This window comes from Mchenga conophoros, linkage group LG4, assembly GCF_057382185.1.
Source record: "Mchenga conophoros isolate Kocher_MC1m ecotype Shallow Benthic linkage group LG4, M_conophoros_male_GT1.1, whole genome shotgun sequence".
Classification (NCBI taxonomy): Eukaryota; Metazoa; Chordata; class Actinopteri; order Cichliformes; family Cichlidae; genus Mchenga; species Mchenga conophoros.
This window is the reverse complement of record NC_140529.1, coordinates 13316155-13337993: the sequence shown is the minus strand read 5'-3', so window position 1 is coordinate 13337993 and position 21839 is coordinate 13316155. Positions and strand designations below refer to the sequence as shown.

At 43.4% G+C, this 21839-nt stretch overlaps 1 protein-coding gene across 8 annotated transcripts in view; it reads right to left on the bottom strand.

The window, feature by feature from the left end:
* Positions 1-21839, bottom strand: part of LOC146575654 (RNA binding protein fox-1 homolog 2-like) — a 52207-nt gene that overhangs the window by 19478 nt on the left and 10890 nt on the right. For 5 of the 8 annotated variants that reach the window (XR_014892165.1, XR_014892164.1, XM_085270446.1 and 2 more), the window contains 5 exons: positions 19449-19499; positions 5824-6027; positions 2297-2470; positions 1858-1911; positions 1524-1616 (listed from right to left, as the gene is read on the bottom strand). Coding sequence is in view for 6 of the 8 variants with exons in the window: in XM_085270446.1 (XP_085126572.1) it covers positions 1524-1616; positions 1858-1911; positions 2297-2470; positions 5824-6027; positions 19449-19499 (576 nt within the window). In the remaining 2 variants the exon portion in view is untranslated. Of the gene's footprint in view, positions 1-1523; positions 1617-1857; positions 1912-2296; positions 2471-5823; positions 6028-9275; positions 9359-15532; positions 16832-19448; positions 19500-21839 lie in introns of those variants that run through there. The other 3 variants (XM_085270450.1, XM_085270451.1, XM_085270448.1) reach the window with 3 other exon arrangements.

Genomic DNA, 21839 nt, shown 5'->3' with positions numbered 1-21839 from the left:
TGCGAGAAAGGAGAACTGCCAGAGAGCATTGCCTGAAATAGAAATGTCCGGCCGTTTTTCCTTGGCTGGAAGAATGTATAAACACAAATCCACTGTTTGTCCTGCGCCAGCCTTTTGTCTTCAAGCCCATGCACCATAAACAGACAGAAAGAGAGAGGCTGCTCTACAGACTCCTGCTGCTGACCCACCATGCGGCTGATACGTGACTCACTACGAGGCCATCGCTGCTACTGGAGTTCAACAAAACACATGCAGAGTGACGACTGAAAACAAAGATGTCTTGCTGTTTGACAAGTGACTTACATCATGCAAAAATCTGGGAAGAGTCACAGAATCAGGTTAAAGCGATGCCAGGAATGGCACAGGTTGTTGATATACAAAAGGAAAAACTGATGCATGGTAAACTGGCTCCATCAGTATCCATTCAGCTTGCTGACTGACTGAAGGTGGAGGTGGCGGAGGGGAATATAATGTTGTACCAGTGGATGCAGGTGGATGTTTCTCATTCTCCACCACACTGCAGCAGAACTGAGAGTACATAACTAAAAAGGTTCCAGCCTCATCCATCATGCAGGAACTGCCTTGCACACACCCACACACAGACAGACACACACATACATACTCGTCACAAGGAAATCACCACAGTAAGCCCATGCACAAATCCTGGCTTACGATGGCACAAGTCAAGTGATCCAATATGGATAACTGGCTGATTGAAACCCCAATTAAAATAAAGAGGGAAGGAAAAAAAAGAAAAACTCAATTCAAAAACTAAGAACATGCTTCAGGTAAAACATGGGAAAGAATATGTCACACAAAAAACACACAACCTCAAACCACAAAAACCAGAAAATAAATAAAATCAAGTGTACATTTCATCAGAAAGAACCCAGACTTCCATAAAGTGAGCATGCGTCAGTGTTGCTGTGATTCCCAGCATGCTGCTGTTGCATCAGGAGCCAAAAGCTGTCACAACCACTTAGCTACAGCACCGGGAGAGGGGAATACAGAAGGATTTCTCTATGCTGGGGGAGAAAAATAAGAGCATCTGACAGCAATCTGCCATGCATCGTCCTTTCACTGCGTTCCACTTGTGCCCTCCGGTGCAAAATGCACAAATCTCATTCCAATTGTTGCACGAGAAGTTGTAACGTTAGCGTGGCTGCAAGTTGTGCATCGGTTGAGGGGGGCAGGTAAAAAGACAACAGGTTAATATACAGAGGGCAGGGGGGGAAACACTTCAGAGGAAAAGTACCCAGCATGCCTTAGTGTAGTGTTCTTGCACCCCTAATCATTCCCACCACAAAAACAAAACATCAAAATAATAAATCAAGTCTTTTGGGTTTTAAAAACAAGAAACATATTGCAGAGGACCGGTGTGGGATACCACTGGGCTGCATCAGAGCATATCACTAAAGGGAGGATGGGAGCTAGCTAGCACGTCAGTGATCAAGCAGAATTATGGTGGGAGTAGAGAGAGGAGACAAGAAAAGAAGGAAGAGAAAGGGAGAGAGCAAAATTACCTCAATCTTACGACCTTCCACCAGTGTGCCGTGGAGCTTTTCCCTGGCTTTCTCTGCGTCTGCGCTGTTCTCAAATGTCACAAAGCCAAAACCCTGTGGTACGCAGCAGAGGTTAGAGAGGTTGATGGTGAGTGAGGGGCATGTCAGAAGGGATTGCCGACCGGTAGAGGACAATCTGCGGGACTCATTCTGACACTGTTAAACAGATGACTTTAGTTCTGGAACAGCGATTTCTCACGCGGACTGCTAATACCACATGACAAATAGTCACAGTTACACAGGAAATCTTTCAGCAGTCACAGCATTGAGTATCAGATGCTTGATGCACACTTACCTTTGAACCCCTCTCATTGAAAATAATCTCAACATCCAGGATCTTCCCAAATTGCTGCGAAGAAATTTGAGGAAAGAAATATTAGCCAACAATCTTATATCAATAAGGGATCTCACGATTCTGTGCTTAATTAATAAAAGTCATTAAGGGCCATGTAAAGCTATTTGAATTAAAGCTACTTTACACTAGGGGTCACTGTTACACAAAAGACAACATTTGCATTTCTTTGCGTTGAACTCTGCTCCATTTCTTTCCTCCTACTTTGACACTCATACAAACATGATGACACAGATAAGAGAACACCCATCAGTCTCCTTTCTTTATGAGCGTTTCACTCTTTTGTCATTCGCTCTGAGGCAGCCCCTTATATGGAGGACGCAGGGTGTCTAGACTGATTTATTGATCCCCACCTTAAAAATGAGGCTCCAACAGTTCTTACCCCAAACATCTGCCTGAGGTCTGGGTCCCGGAAGCGGAAGGGGATGTTTGAAACATGGAGGCGTTTGGGGGTCCCTTTGGCCTCTGTCGAGTCTCCTGCTGAGCCTCCCGCTCCTGTGCCTCCTGCGCCGCACTGTACACCCGCCTCACCCTGAGACGTCTCCTCTGTCTTTACCTGTTTGTGGGAAGAAGAGGAGAGTGAGACAGATGGAGTCAAGTTATAGCGCTGTATAGATAGCAGGAGAAGAAGAAACAATGGAGAATAAACCGAAATGGAAAAAAAGACAAGCAATTTATTTTTATTTTATTTAAATGCCTGTTGCCTCAACTCCTCTCTCTTTTCCTCTTCAGTACAGCAAGTCAAAGAACTCAAAAGTTACAAAAATAAAATAAAATAAAGATATGACACTACGTATCTGGTCAAGCTGTGGTAACCAGAAAATACTGCCCTCCTATCCAGGTGTGAGCTGCACGGTGACTTGAGCTTTTTTTATTTATATAATACTCAATTTTTTATGTTTTTAACACATTGGTAAACAAAAAAGAAGACATGAATTTGAATAATGAAATAAAGATTCAATGTGAGTCTTAATACATTCTTATATTTAGATTAAAATCTACTCATTAGCTCAGTAGCGACATGTTAGACCGCTGTTATTTGATCATCATATCAATAGGTGTACTTAACATTATGTATTTAAAGTTAAATTTAACTGAGGGGTCAAAATGCCAGACATCATCATAAGAAAGCGTGTTCCTCAAAGAGGCAGCGGCTATGCTCAGAGGCACTGATGTGATCAGTGTGAAAAGCTCCTCCTACTTCTAAAAAAAAGAAGAAGAAGAAACAAAATAACTGATCAAAGTTTCTTAAAATAACATGGACAAGTCAACTATAGTGAAAATAAAGAGCGCCCGTTGCATTTTATGCCTGTTTTCTGATAAGATACACGCAAAATCCTTCAAAGTAAAAGCCTGTGGGGATCGTGAGTCCAACTTGACTGGCGGTTTCTCGTTTTGATCAAGCGTTTGGGGTTTTTTAGCCTCAGCTAGTAACCCAGATGGGAGGGACTAGGAATCAACAATGAAACAAGCTGAGAAATGAGAAGAGGTGCGTCCACACAGTTTTGCCGGCAGCCTCGCTCTTATGCCTGTCTACACAGGATGCGTTCAGGTTTGTTCGTAATTAAAAGTTTGTAGAAAGGAGTCACCCAAATTCACATATCCTGCAGTCTAAAAGTTTAGACTCCAAGTAAAAGCACAGTTTTTTGCATCTGCATATAAAGTAGGGCTGCTGGATTATGGCAAAAATGATAATCACGATTATTTTCACTGAAATTGAGATCACGATTATTTGACGATATTTATTTCGTCCGCCAGAGCTTATATTATTTTTTTTACATGCTGTAGTGCCATTTGTGGGAGCATTTCAAGTTGCTATACATCAATACAACTGTTATAGCCCATATTTTAATAATATGTCTGCATTAAGTCCATAGTAACTACATTAATTGCAAAAAAGTGCAATAAACTACAAAAAAATTGAAAATCGTTTTTGTTTTTACATATATTTCTACTTGGAGAAATTTAAGAGGTTTATCCCTCAAAACTTTAAATACAAAAAAGTTGCAAAAAATAGTTTACAACAACAGGAAATTTATTTTGAGTGTCTTCATAGTTTTATTTTTGGAGATACAGCAATTTTTATATACTGCAGGAAAAACAAAAAAACAATCCTATGATGCAAATTTGCAAAGAATGTGCATGTGCATCAAAATAAACTATTTCCAGCAGTGCAATTCTAAGGCCTACAAGTAAAAAACTAAATTTTCCGCAAAAATGACGTTACTTGCGATAGTTCACGTTGATGTCTTTTTCAATGTGGGAAGTGTTAAGAACAGCTGATCGGATCGGCAAAGTGTTTCTGGAATATTATGTTTTTGTTCCTGCAAGCTCTTTTTATGCAATTTTTGCAAAGCTATATGTGGAAGGAAACCGTGACCGAGGACAAGCTGATGGCATAAGAAGTAAGTACAACTCCTCTGGTTTCATATGGAAAAAAATTTATTGTGCTAGCTTAGCGTTCAGGTTCTACAGGGATTTAAAAATAGTTACACAAAACGAGCATGCTGCTCTGACCGGCTTTAAAGGTTTAACAATAACAATGTATTGAATAATGACTTTAAAAAATAATATAAAATAGTGTGCAAATACTGATAACAGTGCAAATGTTTGCAATATAAGAAATAAATGAAAAATGTGAACTTTGCAGTGTTGCTCTGTGGTGCAGCTACGACACCATAGCAAAGTTTACACACTGTGTCTACTTGATCCACGTCTGACTCCGCGAACCCATAATGTTTCCACACCACTTAAGTTTTTTTTTTTTTACCTCTCTTTTCAACCAACGGCAGTCACTCTCCTGTCCAAATAACTTCTGCTTAGCTTTCCGAGCTTCCCTCGGGTCCTCTTAATTGTTGTGACGCGTGTTCGAAATGCAGAGAGGTGCGCTTGATTTGCCACACGGAGCAGCGCGAGAGTAAAGCATGAGGGAGGGGCTAATAATCGGCTCAGTCATTTTTAATGATCGTTGAAAGCCCAGATCGTAATCGTGATTAAAATTCGATTAATTGAGCAGCCCTAATATAAAGCGAAAAAGATTAAAACAGAAATGTCTCAGTTTGATCAGATGAAGATGAGATGAATGCTCATTTCATGCCAGTATCTTTAGGGAGGCAATGTGATCATATTGACTTTTAGCAAATGCAGTGAGATGTTTTTATTTTATTAGATTTGGCTGTTGACATTCAAGCTAAGCTAATATAAACACAACATGGGAATTTAGATCCGTAGCTCCTTGCTATTAAAACTAAAATCACCTGACGATTATTTTACTGCTGTTAGAGGAAAGTCAACTAACCGTCAGGTGTCGGTAATGAAGTCTGCTGAGGAATGCCAAAAACTGAGCAGGCACCCACTGTTACCTCAGATTTGAGAGAGTTAATATTATTGTGGCAGCACAGCGTGTCGTGGTTTATGAGATGAATCATTATCAACTTGTAAATTCTGAACACATTTTAATGATCACTAAATCACTGTGTTTTTAATTTTCTATAATAATTAGTCAACAAAACACACCTCTCAGCTTTTCATGTATTCATGTATTTTGAAACTGGGTTTTTTTTGGAGACGTGAAGTATAAATGTGCCCGTCTCTAAAGCACTCTGGGTCAACGTCTGTTGTTTAAATGTGCTTTAGGGTATTAAAAAATAGACAACATAGAAAAAATAGGTTCAGACATTTTCCATGGATATTTAAGGTACATGGTTTCATTTCCACAAATGTTGTAATACAGTTCAGTGGACTACACACTGAACTTAGAGGATAGTATCAATCGATCTGATACCAATACCAGTTTTTGCTATACAAACTATTCATATTTGAATCCGTCCGCCCACCTCTACAAGGTATCAAGTATATATATATATATATAAATAAAAAAACAAAGGGAAATGAAATCGTGGTGCTTACATTGCTGCTGTTGTTGTTGGTGGAGGTGGGGGCTCCATTTGCACCAGCCCCTACCTCTGCTGCACCTTGGCCTCCAGCACCAAACATGGCCCCAGGGCCAAACTCTGTTCCCGGTAGACCGTTTTGAGGAGGGGGTGGAGGTGGGAATGCTGTAAAGGGTGGGGCCACCAAACCCTCCTGTCCTCCTGTCGAATCCTGAGAGCCCTGCGGGAGCGGGGGAAGGAGGGGGAGACAGAGACAGCTTAACATATATTCTCAGTGAGCTTTTTACAGCGACTGCAGCTCCCTGACGGAGAGAGAATGAGGGGGTTAAAATCCTGCCTATCAAATTTCACTCTCTCTTCCTCTCTCTCTCTCCTTTACCACGCAGTCACTGCTTCATTCCCTGCCTCGCTTTACCTCCATATCTCTGACAGGCATGTGTTTTCAGTCAGCCGACCATGAAATATTTACAGCAAACAGATCTATTATTAGGGCAGTATGGTAGCGCAGTGGTTAGCACTGCTGCCTCACAGCAACAACGTCCTGTGTTTGACTCCCAACATCTAGCTGCAGCCTTTCTATGTGGACTGTGGGTAGCCCTGCTTCCTTCCACAGTCCCAAGTCATTATTACTGGGGTTAGATTAATCTAAGTATGAATGTGAGTGCGAATGGTTGTCTCCCCAATAGACTGGTGACCTGCCTCTCGCCCTGTGCCAGCTGAAATAGCGACCCCGATAAGGAGGGGATCATCTATTATTAAGTTGCGAAATTTGATACAAGGTTTGAGATACAAAGATGCTTCTAGGATGGATCGACAAGTCGGTAGATAAATACTAACAGCGGCATGTAAACTGTGACATATTTACATACACTGCTGCATTGTGTGACTACTTGGGAAGATAAGCTGTACTTCAGATTAGATGCGGGAGCTTCACTGCCTATGGCTCTGTATCAGCAGCAGGATCACCTACAGATTCTTTAAAGCTGCTGCTGCTGCTCCAGCACGCTCACAAATACACACACATATATATCTTTATGTTGTGTGTGTTTGGGTGTGTGGTGACTCTGCACTATTGCTTGCTTCAATCATTTCACACACTCAAGGGCATTTACAGCAAAGCCAGAGTAAAAGAAAGGTAGAGGATGGACGGGGAGAAGCAGAATGAGTAGGTAGGCTGAAAGAAAAGATGGATTTATTTTAAAAAAAAAAAAAAAAGGCCATCAAGTTTGGGGTCAGGGCTGCTTTTTTTCTACCAAGCTAGGCAGGATGACACACCGCATCCAACACCATTAACCACTGGTCTGGTCTCTGCCATGGGCTGTATCTGGGCTGGGTGACGCCTAGAGACACTCTGTCTCCAGACAGCCTTTTTAATTAGGCAGAGTAACTAAGATGCCGCAAAGCAAATGGGCTCTTTCCCTTTCTCTAATCCTATAGCCCGACTGCTTACTGTTCTTCTGCAGTCACAGCCGCAGTGGCTGTAAACAGTCAACCGAGGCTAAAAGGCCCATCTGCAACACAAGCAGCTTCCTGGAGTCTGAGCCCAGCTGATAGTGGAGGAATCAGAGGAGACTGCGTAATCCACAAACAGGCTGGAAAAATCTGGGGAACTCGTCCACTACTGTTCTGACTGCAGGAAATGCATGTTAGGGGAAAAGGAAAAAAGAAAACTGTGTGTTTTGCATCCAACTACGGTCTTTGTCACCTTGTGATAAAGACGGCCCATCAAAAACCTGTTCAAAAAGAGATAACGCGCCATTAAAATTCATTAGCTGGGCCTTAGCCTGGCTATGTTAAATCAAAGCTTAAGCGTTCTTGTTAGGGCATGTGAGCTCATAAACGTGCAGTAGCCTGTGTTAAGCCACCAAAGGGTGTGTTCTTCAGGCATATCCCGACCCATGGCTGAGTCACAAAAACACACTCATAGTGCAGAAAGGAGGAAGACTGAGTGGAGAAAGGAAAGAGTGACAACATAGCAAAGAGGAAAGGGGAATTAGATCGGGCCTGAAAAAACTGGACTACGTGCATTTATGCAATGCTAACAACTCAAGCTGCCGTAGTCAGCCAAAGACAGTCACACCTACTCGGCAACCAATGAACTGCTTTTGTGAGAGGGGGAGTAATTCTTTTTAGTCTACATTACTATAAATACTCATAAAAGCTATTGTTATTTTAAAGGGAATCCCTAACTATTTTTCCATGTTGTTGAGAAACCAAGCTTCACATCCAGTTTGGGCTGCTGTGGACCTGCTGCTACTAACAGACAGCGGGGCTCGGTGAAGCTGTGGCTGCATGCGAGAGTCCAAACATTCAAATAAACCAATCCTGGTGCGTTTACACTGAAAGCCTTGAGCCTTTCACACAAACATTGGTAGAACAACACTGACAGGTTAGCTGAGTGCTTTTGCATGATAGGTTTTGTTGTTTGCTGAGCTGTGATGTGCAAAAGTTTACACTTGACTTTTTGATCATCTGTTCTCACAAAACACAGCCACACTGACTATTTCCAGCAGTAGCTACGGCGTAGATTTCCGGCTGAAGCATAAATCCACAGTAATGGCAGACCAATATTAATTTGGTCTGATGAGAGCATATCAACCAAACAATGGACCAGATGACCTCTTCTAATGCCGCCGCCTGCTTGTAGCATAATTAGTTATACGAAAAAAAGCATCTTGAAGTATTGTACCATTCATCATCCTGCTGCTGAGGCTTAACAAAACAAACAGAGTGCTTATGACCATGTTTGTGGACTCAGATACCAAATTGAAAGATACAGTTTTTTTAAATGAATTATTGGATAAATAAATGAACTAATAAACAGGACAAGGAATAAAGCTGTCACTGGATCCAGATCAGACTGGATAAGACTACAGTGTTAGGGTGACACAGGCATTCCCGACCCGCTGACTAAGGAGCAGTGCTGCCCTACATGGCAGCGTCACATACTGAAAAAAGGAGAGAGGGGGGAAAGGAAAAAGAAAACCGTGGAAAAATGAAAGGGGGACTTAGCGGGGAGAGAGGAATTATAGGAAATAATGAGACACTGCATTAGAGTTACGTCTGGTTTCAAGAAAAACTTTCCAAAGGAAGAATTTTGACGCTGTAAGATAAGATTAAACAGGATATGCTTCTTATTAAAGTGTCATGAAAAGCAATCTGAGCAAAGGTGAAAACAGAGTAGCTTCAAGTATCAGCTGAAAAGCTCACAAAATTAAAACCTGATATCGCAAATAAGAAACCACGACATATTCATCCCAAAACACACAGTGGGCGATTTACTTGAGAGACCTGAGACTGTGTTTTTACATACACACAGAGGATTCTGGCGGGGGGGGGGTCACCTTAGGTGTTGACACCAGCCACAGAGTCAACACCCAAATTGTGATGATGCTGAAAAATTCATGACAATTTGTCTATTGCAACTATCTACTAAGTTGTCTGGCTGGAGGCAGAAATACTACTCACAGATTCTTCTCCAACTGCAGTCCATCTATTTTTCCTTTCCCTTCAGCTGAAGTCAGTGTGCCTGTGTTTATCTCCCCCGTCCACCCACCATTCCCTCTCTTCCCTCCCTTCATTCTTGCCTGCCACGCTTGATGAAAGCAAGAGGGCCATATTTTTTCGCCTTCTTTCAAACCCACTGGCTCTCTCTCCTCTCCAGTCACTCAAAGCCCCAACTGCACTGATATGTCCATCAAACAGGCCACAGCCCCATCTCCTTATACAGCTGCCTCTATGCAGACGCTGCCTCTCTCTCTTGAATGTGCGCCAGTTGTCATTTAGAGGTACATCCATAGTGCACTGGCTCACATCCAGAGGACACATAGATAGATATCTGGCAACAAAAGTGCCTCAACACAGAACCTTAAGTCGAAGCTCCCGTTCCATATGCTGCAGCTATAACTGTAATCAGAAGCAGCTCGTAGGTTAGCCTTAACCACCGACTCCTGTTAAGGCTGTCAGGAGCTTCCGGAGTGATCAACGGCGAATATTTAATGCTTTGGTTGGAGCTCTTGAGTGGGAGAGCAGTGGGTGGGGTGCTGCTGAAGACGATGAAAGCAGGACACACAACTTTATATTTAATTAAAAGGCATTTTCTCTTAAGGACTCTGGTTTTATAACCACAACGTCGTCTGACAAAAATGACCACACGCAGCTTTGCTATTTTTACAACTGTTTTAAAATTAGACACAGCCTAAAAAAAAAGTCTTTTATTTTTTATTAATATCACAAATTGCACTGCCTCCATTTTGGTAACAAACTACTAGAACAACATTGCACATGTGCCTTTTTGCTTTTCTCTTCCAAAAACTGCACAGAGATGACTAACAGAGAGGTGCAGAGAGTGACCCCATGCTCGATGGCTAGTTGTTGCTAAGGAGGAAAAAATAACAAACTCCAAAGAGTTGTCAAGTTGGGAAAAACTAAGCTAAGTAACTGAGTAACGATGACGGTTGGGGATCAGGGAGATATCCAAGCTGAGGTGGTGTCGATTTCCACTCGTTTAAAATAAAAAATTAACATAAACCAAATACCTAACCCGCTGTATGAACTACAGACTAACCCCACGCTGTCTGTCAGTGTCAGCGGCTCCGCAGCTCCGCTGAGATCTGTGACATGCAGCCTGTCGGTTTTTGACAGCTCTGATCAACATCATCATCAGTATCATTACCATAATCACACAGACTTCTCTCAAACACTCGCACTCACTTTGGGCGATGTGTCCTAAAAATAACCAACCAAAATTGTTTTCCTTTAGAAAAACTGCAACAGTCAATATCGGCAGTGTGTTGTGCAGTAAGTTGGCCTGTGCATACAATAATGCATCACGTGCAAGACTGTCAGTGTTTTTATGACAGTTGATAAAGAGCAGCTGGAGCACCATCGCTGTGCTGAAGTAAAACCATCACCGTCTGAGTATTTGGTCAATTATATGAAGGTCGAAAAATGAATCACAATAATTATCGTGACAATCAATTACTCCTCAATAATAGTAATAACGGGTTATTAGGTTCCATTTATTTAGATGACTGGATTTGATGTTTTAATTGTCAATAATGACAGTGAGTTGATATTAAAGGGTTTAAACTATTGATCAGAAAAAAATACATTTGCAAAGCAACTTTTGGCTCGGATGAAATTATAACAGGGATTTCATTTTTTTTTTTTTTTAACAAAGCATCAACAGAACTGCAGAATAATTAATGATGAAAGCTATGTTAAAGTCCCACAGCAGCGACTGAGGCTATAATATGATTTTATAATGATTTAATAATATTTTTCCAAAAATATTTAATATTATGAGCAATTTAAAGAGCAGTTTAAATTAAAATATAAACCATAAAATTTCATTAAATCCCTCATTGAGATATTCCAGTGAAACCCAGCCATGGAGGCCTCGAGCCAGCGTTGGTCCCAAGCTCAGATAAATTGGGAGGGTTGCATCAGGGCGGGCGTCCAGCCTAAAAATCTGTGCCAGACCAAAAATGCGGATCGTGAAGAATGACCTTTCCGTATCAAATCGGTTGAAGCAGCAGGTCAGTGGAAAATATGCCACTGTTGGGAAAAGACAAAGGATGGAAGAACAGGATGAGATGAAAGCAGATGATTTACTGTGTGGACCCTTAAGAAAGAAGCCAAAAATGGAGAACAACACTGATATATTTCAGTGAGGAACTTGGATGCCAATTTCAGGTTAATGTGTCCAAATTCGCTGCACACTGTCTGCAATCTTTCTACTGCATGATAATTCAGTCCAAACACTTAATCTGCCCATTTGCAGCCTGACATGTGATCTGCTGCATTATGCATTTCACCAATTTCCAAATCATAATAACAATATTTCTAAGAAGTATGCTGACTTTTATGTCATTATGGCACTCAGCTCATCGCTGCACTTAACACTTAAAAAATTAAAGCCTCCCGACTCGTTCATTTCAACCGATTTACAGAGCATTCAGCAGTAAAATCATCTGTTAAACCTTGATCACTGACAATTTGCAAACATTAAAAGGACCAATAAAAATCTAAAAATCACATAAGTTCAGAAATCGAAAATCTTAATCTACTCTTGGATAAATCTTAGATTGCCAACACTGAAAAATGCTACAAGATGGACCATTCGTTCCCTGCTGCCATACCTTTTGCAGAAGATGATGAAATGTAAAAGCCCAGCAGCACTGACTTCCTGCTGCAGTGTAAGCTAGGGTATGGTGTGTGTGCAGACACCCAGTGTTACACTGCTGTTTATCATACAGGGGAAGGTAACCTAGGAGATACAGTACCGCATACATTTCGGCTTCTTGTTCTGTGTGCACGTATTTGCTGTGAGGTAACATGCGGAGTGCTTTCACACCTCAACCCGCATCGCACAGGCCTCGGGCAATGGCATTTAGAGCAGCAGCATTAGTGTCGGACAGCATCACGGTGGCTTTTACAGGCGGTGGGAGAACAGTTAACCCTCAGGTGGAGCAGTTTCACACAGTGCATTAGACCACCAATATGGAGGACTCTGGCTCAGTGTTTATTTTGGTAACATGCACGATGTGTGTCCCTCTGTAAAATTGGGAAATTAGTTTTCTCTGGAAGTTTCTATTTTGAGACTTGCAAAGCACAAAGAAACACCCATAATCAAAAAGGATAACAATAATGAATAAAGCTAAGCATGCAACTACCTAGAATAAACTGTCTGCTGTTGTACTGTAATACTCTCAGCACACACACAGGCAGCTGTCTCCCACAGACAAACATGCACACAGAACCCAGAGGATTAAAGACTTGGGTGTGAATCCCCTCCAATTTCCCTGAAGATCTGTCGCTGCATGGCACTAACTGAGTACTCTCTCTTGCAAACAGAAGACGTTTTAGGACTGGCACATAAGCAGCCAAGTTGGGGGACCATGTGCTGCTGTGACAGAGCCTGCACAGTCACATGATCGTGTCCAGTGTGCAATGCAAAAACGGGCTGCCAATTAAATGCCTCGACTAACACGACGCACGGCCGGGCAATACAGCTGCAAACAAATCATCACCAAATTTAAATTTTGATTCAAGTTTGATCTTTTTCCCTGCATGCTCAATAAACTAAGACATAAACATATTTTTGGGCCTACATGAGCAAAACAGCTGGAGAGCTTGGAAGCTTTTCATCATTTTGCACAGTTTTCAAATGCAGGCTCGAACAACTATAGACCAGTCTAGTTTTGACACAGTAAGAACAAAGTCTGCTGCCTAATTCATCTGCTCCTGCTGTTTGTGTTTGTTGACATCAGCCTCATATCTGCAGATACCTGCTGGCTAGCTCGCGTTAGCTGCCCAGCGTGTAGGGAACGAACAGACTGAACAAAGTCTAATCCACACGCTGATCAGTTGACTCTCGTGGCTCGAACCACCATCACCAGATAAGGTGCCCCGCTGGCAAAACAGAATCCGAGAAATGAAGCGTATTTTCCACCAAATGCACCATCAAGCTAGTCAGATCCAGTCAGTGACAAATTCTAACTGAAGCTAAGTCTTGCTATGGCAAACCTTTAGTATTTCATCAACTGCACTGCGGTCACTAGCTGATGTTTATCCACAGTATGCTATAGAGACGTGTCACCAAAAATAGAGAGCATTGCCATAAATTTTGCAGAAGCCGGTGTGACTGGTGATGTGTCACCTTCAAAGTGCATTCCCACATGGGACTAAGGCACGGCCCCCCCTGCTCTCACACCCTTCAAGTCATTACCTCAATTCTCCATTTGGCAATACTCTCTTTAAAAGACGAATAACGTGTTTGCCTCACAGCTGCGCAAGCTTGCAAAGCAAAGATTAACAGAGGAGGGGGGGAAAGAAAAAAACAGCAGAAACACGGGGGGGAGAAAGAGACGGCTCATGTGGGAAAATGAGAGTTGATCATGACGTTTTGGAGGTCTGGAGGGAAAAGAACCTTCACTGGTTTTTGGGAGTCTTATATGCAGTCACTGTGTCATCATATGTGCACAGTAACACAGCAGAGGTCTGTATTTACATTCAGCCTCAATGACCATAAAAGGTTGGCTCTCGCACTGCCTTGGTGTGAACAGCAGCAGGGTTAGTAGTAGCGTCTTTACTGTAATGGTTTTTTTAAGAGCTTTTAAAGAAAAATGTATAGGTTAGCACAACTTTGCAGTCACTGAATAAATTTGGAAAAACTACAACGTCAGTACTGAATTTTACACGAGTAAAAATGACATATTAACTGAGAAAAGGTCAGGGAAAAGCAAGGGAAGGAAGTTTAGGAAGGAGTTTATCTTTATTTTGAATTTTGAGAAATGTCAAAAATTTAATTTGACATTTGCAGACTGAAGTTGAACTGGAAAAAAAATTACTAAAGTTTTTTTTTTCATTTTTAGTTGATAAAGTTGATGATGATGATGATTTTGAAACAACAGAAAGAAGAAATGTCAAAATAAAAAGTTGACATTTTCAAACTAAAGTCACCTCAAACAAGTTGACCTCATTCTTAACATCTCCATGTTATTCTCATAATGCAAAACGACTTCCTCTGTGATTAAAAACAAAAGAAATGCTGCTTTTTCCCACACTACAAATGTCGTCCTACTCTATGAAGTTGACAGTATTAACTCTGTAGTAGCTACTGTTACTGTAGCTATTAAGAATACACAGATTATGCTGTGGACCTATGAAGGGTTAAAATGCATAGAGTTGAGTTTTGCCATTAGAAAAGGAGGGGGTGCTAGTAAAGTACTCCAGGAACTGCAGAGTGTGTGTGTGTGTGTGTGTGTGTGTGTGTGTGTGTGTGTGTGTGTGTATAAAGTAACAACTGTGCTTCAGCACCTGTCTTCCTCAATCCAAAGATGAAGTTTAAACCGCATGGACAGCTTGAAGAAAATCTCAGCCTCCACCCCTCTGCAAGTGACATGACACGACACGACACGACGCACACACAGACACACATCCATATGGAATATAATCTGACACTGTGTGCAGTCAGCGTGGAGAAGGCTCGCAGTGCCCAATGTACATACATGTCAGCACAGGCAATCCAAGCAGCAGTTGCTACTTCGCGTCTGCACGCGTGTGCCTCACAGACATCTCCCCCAATTCCCGACACCCGCCTTGAGGCCCAAAGGAACCCAAGACCAGAGAGCAGGACATGCTAGAACAGAGCCAGAGAACAGCTCTCATCCTGAGGCTGTCTTTGAGCTAAAGTAGCACAGACACGCCCACCATATGTTAAGAGCAGCCTTGCGCACAACACATCAACTGTATAAACATTATAATCTGTGGTGTTAAGTAACTATTAATGCAAGTGTGCTGATACCCTGCAAGCACACGCTTTGCTCCTGTGTATCGTCGGCACTTCAGTGTCACCAGGACAAAATGCTGTATGGTTAACAGAAAGAAAAAAAAATTATTTCGTTTCTATCAAAACTATCACAGATGGGTGCAAAGAGTTAAAAAAAGTGAAATGAGCAGAGCTGCAGGGACAAGCCCTGCTGTCGGCCTGATGCTCTGCCAACTATCTGAAAAAGGCCTTACCTGGGCCAAGACACAGCTAACCAGAGCAGGCCACACCATGAACAGCAAAGCAATTACTGCTTCATCACGCCAAATTAAAATAAATAAATAACAACAACAAAAATCATTTACATTGTATCTTGTTTTGCTAGTTTGGCCCTCGCGATACTAAAAAGCCACTTGAGAGAAAGAAGCTCTTGCTTGAGATGCGAACTCACCGGTAGCATAGCTTGGTAGTACAGCCCCATCATTGTCTGATCTAAAGGAACAACTGCTGACCAGCTTTCCACTTTCCCGTTCCTTCTCCTCTCCTTTTCCGTCTGTGTCTCTCGTTCTCCTCCTATTCCTCCTCTCCCGTGTCTGTGCTCCAGGACCATGAGCTGACGATGGCTTCAGTCCACGTCTGCCTCACACATTCAAATTCTCCCTCGTTCACTCCCTCTTCCTCCTCCTGCCGGTGTTGCTTCTTCTACTTCTCCAGCACGCGAGCCTCGTCAGCCTGTCACTCTCTGCCTCGCTTTTGCTCGTCTCTCCGGCCCTGCTGCTCTGATCCCCCTCGGGCCTTTCCGTCTCTCTCCTCTTGCCAACCCGAGTCTCTTCCCTTCTTCTCTCTTTGCTCTGCGTCTGTCATTCACACACTCGCCTTACACGTCCTCCTGCTCTTCTCCCCCCCTTTGCTTCCTCTTGTTCCCGCCCCTCTTTTTAAAACTTTCCCTCCCTTTCAGTCTCAATCCCTCCTATCCATCAAAGCATCCATCCTTCCATATAGCAATCTAACCCTGTGTCTGGATGGAGTCAGAAAGCTGATGTTGTTGCCGTCTCCTAAAGCCCCCGGAGAGAGACAAGAAACGGGAAAGGAAGAAGATGCTGCCTTCTATCCACGCACTGGCTGCCTGAGAGTACAGAACACGAATGCGACCCCCACTGCATTGCAGCTTTTTTTTGATGATTTATTTATTGCGTGGCAGCCTGTCAGCTCCAAAAAAGCAGTGGTAGGTAGGCCAGCCGGTAGACAGCTAGGTAGCTAGCTGCGTGGGTAGGCTCCTAGATCACCATCTCTCTGCTGCAGCTGTCTTCCTCACACAGATGGAAGTCTCACAAAACTGAGCAAGCGCCAGCCCCGATTCCACTACCTAAACCTCAACCTGAACATTACGCTGCATTGCACCTTTTTCTTCTTGGCTCAGTTCCGTCACTTTCCAACACTGTATTGTTAGGAGGCGTTTAATTTGCAGGCATGAGAGTGCAGTTCCTTGCGCTGCATTTTCATATGGGAGGGACTGAACTCTGCAGGGGGAAAAAAAAAGAAAAAAAAAAAAAGCCCTGATGCCAAGCATTCAGACATCTGCTGAGTCTGGCTAGAACTGGGTCCAGAGGGATGGAGGGATGTTGGGAAGGAAAGATAAAGTGAATGGACGGAGGTGGTGGTGGTGATGGCAGAGAGAGGGGGTGAGACGGAAAAGGAGCTGGGATGAAGTAGAGGGGGACAGGGACTGAAGGGGGCAATGGATGTGAGCGAGAGATAACAGGATTGGGAGATAAATGGATAAAAACGTTGGGTGGAGGGGGGGGGAAAAAAAAGAGCGAGGGATGACAGGATTAGGGCTGTAAGTGAGGAGGATGAGAGGATGAATAGGGGATGATCCTGGGATTAAGTACACAGGCTGAAACACTGCGATAAACACATGCAGTCACACACAAACACATGCACCGAACGTACACACGCAGATGCGCTCTGATCATATCCATGCTGCTGCACCTTGGCTGGAAAACAGACACACATGAATTCAAACAAAGGGCTATATCCATCCAGCGCTCACCAGCTCGTCCAAACAAAGGCCTGTTCTCCAAACACGGTATCTACAGATGATCAGCAGCCCTGCTCAACTACTCTGCAGGACATGTTCACAACAACTGCACCTCCTGTGTGCAGGTTATTACATCTGCTGCTAAATGCCAAAGAAACGCTTAGGTGTGCTGGTTCTGTCTTGTTTGTATGTGTGTCTTTAACTCTGATCATCAACTCTAAACATCAGGAAACCGCGGCCCCAGAGGACTGACCCCCCTTAGAGAACAGGAGACGTATGGCAGCGGCGTCCCCAGTTAAACGCGTTCGTGTTGACGCGGGCAGACCTGCGGGCAGTTCAAATGTGCATAAATAACATAAGACAGACGCATTACGGAGACAAATGCACTGCAGCAGTGAACAAGCCAATCTTGCAAAGCTAGGCTTGGCTAACTCCATTTGCATGATAACCAGCAGTGTGCTGGAGACTCCTAATGTGTGTGCTCAAGGGCAGAATACATTAGCAGGGACGACTTTTTAAATCATTTATAAAACAAATGCAGAGGTATGCCGTGGCTCTGAATTTAACACCGGGCGAGAGTTCACACACGCTGCAGATCAGAAGTGATCTCTCTGCCCAGGTGTTTGTCTTACAAACAGATGGACTCGGGCAGAGGAGAGCCGAGACTGGAATACAAGCTTGCTCTAACTAAGAAACTGATTGTGTGCCCCTGCGGGCAAGCCATCTTAAATAACTTGCTTCCATTTCAGTTTTAGCTCTGTGCCACTTCCCTGCTTTATTTCTCGTCTTCCTGTCTCGCCTTTAATCTCTTGCACAACATTTGTTTTTAATAGTCAGGTTGACATCCACCCAGAAATTGTAATAAATTTGATTTGAAGCACGAAAGCCTGAAATTCTTTTGGTGTCTCCCCTCGCGTTCTCCGAGAGCTGCACTCCCACGAGAGATGTTACCAGGGGTAGAGCAGGAGTGGAGTGCAGGGAGCAGAGGAGGGAGAGGAGACTAAATGAGAGGATGAGGTCTGTGAGAATCTCCATATTGTGATGCGAGGAGGGAGGCTGGGGGGCGAGAAAGCTCACAGGCCAACACTTCCCTCCTGTGGCACTGCCAGAGAGCTGCACGTCCCAAAACACAGCCCTCAGATGCACAAACGCTTGCACGAAGACAAAAAGCACACACACACACACACACACACACACACACACACACACACACACACACACACACACACACACACACACGGGCACTGAGCTGGTTTGAGCTGCTCAATGCGCTCTGCTGCTTGGAGGTAGATAAGAAAATAGTCAGCAACCCTGCCGCTGCACACATAAGTCACTAATTACTGAGAGCAATATGCTGGTGAGACATTCAGAATGAGAACGAAACAGAGAATATGAGAGAGAGGCATAAAGACAGAGAGAGAAGTGCGAAGGGGATGTGAACGGCGTTGTGAGAAAAGCTCCGCATACAGAGCGTGCAAGGCGAAGAAGGTGATAGCATAATTTCTCTCCACTTTCTAAGAATCAAGTCTTTGAAAGAGAAGCTCAGTCATCACTGGTTTCTCTTCCATCGATTCCTCGAAGAGAGATGAGCTACCAAAGGTGAGGCAAGGCTTTCATTACCGTCTAGATAATAATGTGGTCGTAAAAACAGACTGAATCCTGCTACATATGTGAGGATGGTGAGGACAACACTGCTAGTTTTTTCTGTGCAAGAAGAATGACATGAAAGTGGACTATCACAAGTGTAACTTTCGATTTAAAAGGGGGCTGAGCCAGTCCATCTATCCTTATCATATGCCACGTATAGTATAAATTGATAAAAGAAGTTTAAAAGTAAGATCAGGCGTCATCCTACTCAGACAGTGTTTTCAACTCTTGCTCTGTGTGACGTCAGTGAGAGCGGCTATCGCTCATAGGGACACCAAAGGCGCACAGTCGTGTCCAACCTTGTGCCTGTGAGGTGCAGCCAATCAGAATAAGGCTGGTTTAAAATGGAGATCAGCTTGTTTTAAAGGAGCTGCACCGACGATCAGGGATTAAACTGTAAACAAAACTATTTTAGCAGTGAACAAGAATATGGAGGTCAACATAAACATAACAGGTCCCATTTGAAGAATACCAAAATGTTTTCTTTATCCCATGAACAAACAGTGTTTGATTCAAGTGGACTTGACAAACTCACTTCCAGCTTTTTACCATCAGACGACTGAAAGCAGGCGTACGTACTGTTGAGTAAGTCAAGGTTTTGTATTTCATTCATTTTTTTATTTTTTATTTTTGGCAATTTATTGTAACAGAGATTTGCGAGCAGTCACTCGTCTCTTACCTGACTGTGAGGTTGGTATCCATGGAAACCGGGATTTAAAGGCTCATTGTTCTGCAAGAGACAACAGGAGGGATGAGAGCAGCGTAAGTGGCTGTGCTTTTGAGAAGTGAGTGGATGCAGCAATGGCGCTCCAAAGAAACTTGTGCGTTTTAGATGACAAAAAAATCTCAACCCAACTTGTGAAAGCAGGAGGATTTATACTGTCACAACCCTTTTCTGTAATCTAAAAGCACAAGTCAAAGTACTTCAAGCATTTTGAGACCTTAAATGACACCCGAACACTAGCAGGGGACTAAAGTTCAAACGAGCAAAGACGACGTTCTTGCGTGGGAAAACAACTGATGAGTGAATGAAGTTAACAGTTAACAGTCTTGTGGATGCCGTGACTGATGAACCATCACTGCAGCTTCGCAAACTTTTCTATCCAGTCCCACCAACCAATCAAAATCCACCGAGCCCATCCCTCATCGCCCCTGTTCAGAAACCAGTGTTGTGGTTAATTGCTCTGTAATTACTTTTAATTAGATTATTTCTGTCTCTTTCGCTCCATTTTCTCTGTGACTATTATTTTCCCCCCTCTGTGTCATTTTGCCCCGGCAAGAAGAGCCATTGTTTGCTACAGAGCTCGGTGAAGAGGAGGGGGCAAAAATGAAAAGACAAAAAGGAGGCGGGAGATGGGGGAGGACTGGAACAATGGGGAAAGTTAACTAAACGATGATATTTTGACAGCAGTGAGAGAGATCACTCCGGTACAGTCTAGCCTGCTGGCATGCCTCGAAGAGAAAACATGACCGCCTAGCGAGACTCATGCCTCTGCTCTCGATAAGGAGCTGAGGCATGAGTCTCACTAGAGGGAGAAAGCGGGAAGGGAGGAGGATAAGGGGAAAGGCCTCCGAGGGGGGAAAAGAAAGAAAGATGTGTATGTGTACATGTTAGAGGGTGGGGGTGAGTTTGAAATCTTTTTTTAGAACTGCTGATGTTTTCATTACATTTAATCAGCAAAATATTCCAAATCCATGTGCTGGTCATCAACCCCCTACACTTTGGCATGAACGCGCCCCTCAGTTCGGCCAGCACTTCGAGGGTGGGCCCCGTAATGCCGCAGCAATGAGAAGGGGCAGATTTGGCTTCTGAAGAGTGTCAACAGAGTTAACCTCCCGGCCCTGACCCCGATGCTGCCTGCCGCGGGAATTGCTCCATCGCTTCAAACGTTCATTCGGCCAATCGAGGGCAAGCCTGTGTGAGGAAGAAGGGGCCGGTAGGACAGCAGCAGAAAGACAACAGAAAGACAAACAGCTTTTAATCTGAAGAGGTTAGAGATATGAAGGCTAAGACCAAAACACAGATGGGATGATGATGATGATACACGAGAGAATGAAGAAATGGAAAGAAGTAGTGTCTAGACAGAGAGGGGGATAGAGGGAAGCCAAATGGGGAAAAGTGAGTATGATGTTTTGGTTTAAAAAAAAAATAAAAAATATAGACCAGATGTAAAGAATGGAAATAAGAAACCTTTTCTTTTTTTCTTTTGATGCATGAGCTGTAAACTCTTAACTCTGGGCGGGTCTGTCCAGACTCGGGGCCCGTCCCCCCCTTGCTTGAAACAGCCCTTTCTTTGTCTCCTCTCCCCACTTCCTGTTTCATCTGGAACCAATTTCCCCCTCGTGCCTTGTCCCCAGGGGGATCACTCTCCTTGGTGCGCCGCGCTTACAGTGGGAATGGGCAGGCTTACATCGAACGACATACTGACCGCGTGGCGAGCTGCTGGTGCTCGATGCAGCGCATATGGAAATGCAATAAAGGAGGCCCGTTCAGAGCAGAATTTAAAGTCCACAAAGCCCCAGGCGATGTCGGTGGGAATGACAAAACTCTTTCCTTTTTTGAATTAAATAAAGAAAAGAAAAAAACAACCCACCACACTGCAGTGTGTTTCAAAAAAGGCCTGAAGTGACGATGCGGTTTAAAACTGGAGCTGCACTACTTATTTATTCTTTAAATGGTGGTAATTTAGCCATATGAGAAAAAAAAATTACACCCAACTACTGGTGATTAATGACGTAAATGTGCATTCTCATCACACTCCCAGTCAAAGTAAGGGTGTAGGCACTGCACTACCAAGGAGGACAACTGGAATGCCACTGAAATCCAAACCAAAATTACCCGTGACCATCAAATTGCAGAGTCGCTGCTGGTTCTACTTTGGGAAGAAAAAAAAAGCGAGAGAGAAAGAGAAAGAGGAGGAGAAGGAGTTTACGTAGAAGAACAGAAGGAGGGGAGAAGAGGGGGAGGAAGTTTAGCAACATCTGGAATCAATCTGTCTGCAAGAGAGGAGGGACTGGAAGAGACGGATGGGGAGGAAAGAAAGAAGCAGAAGAAGAAGAAAAGAACCAG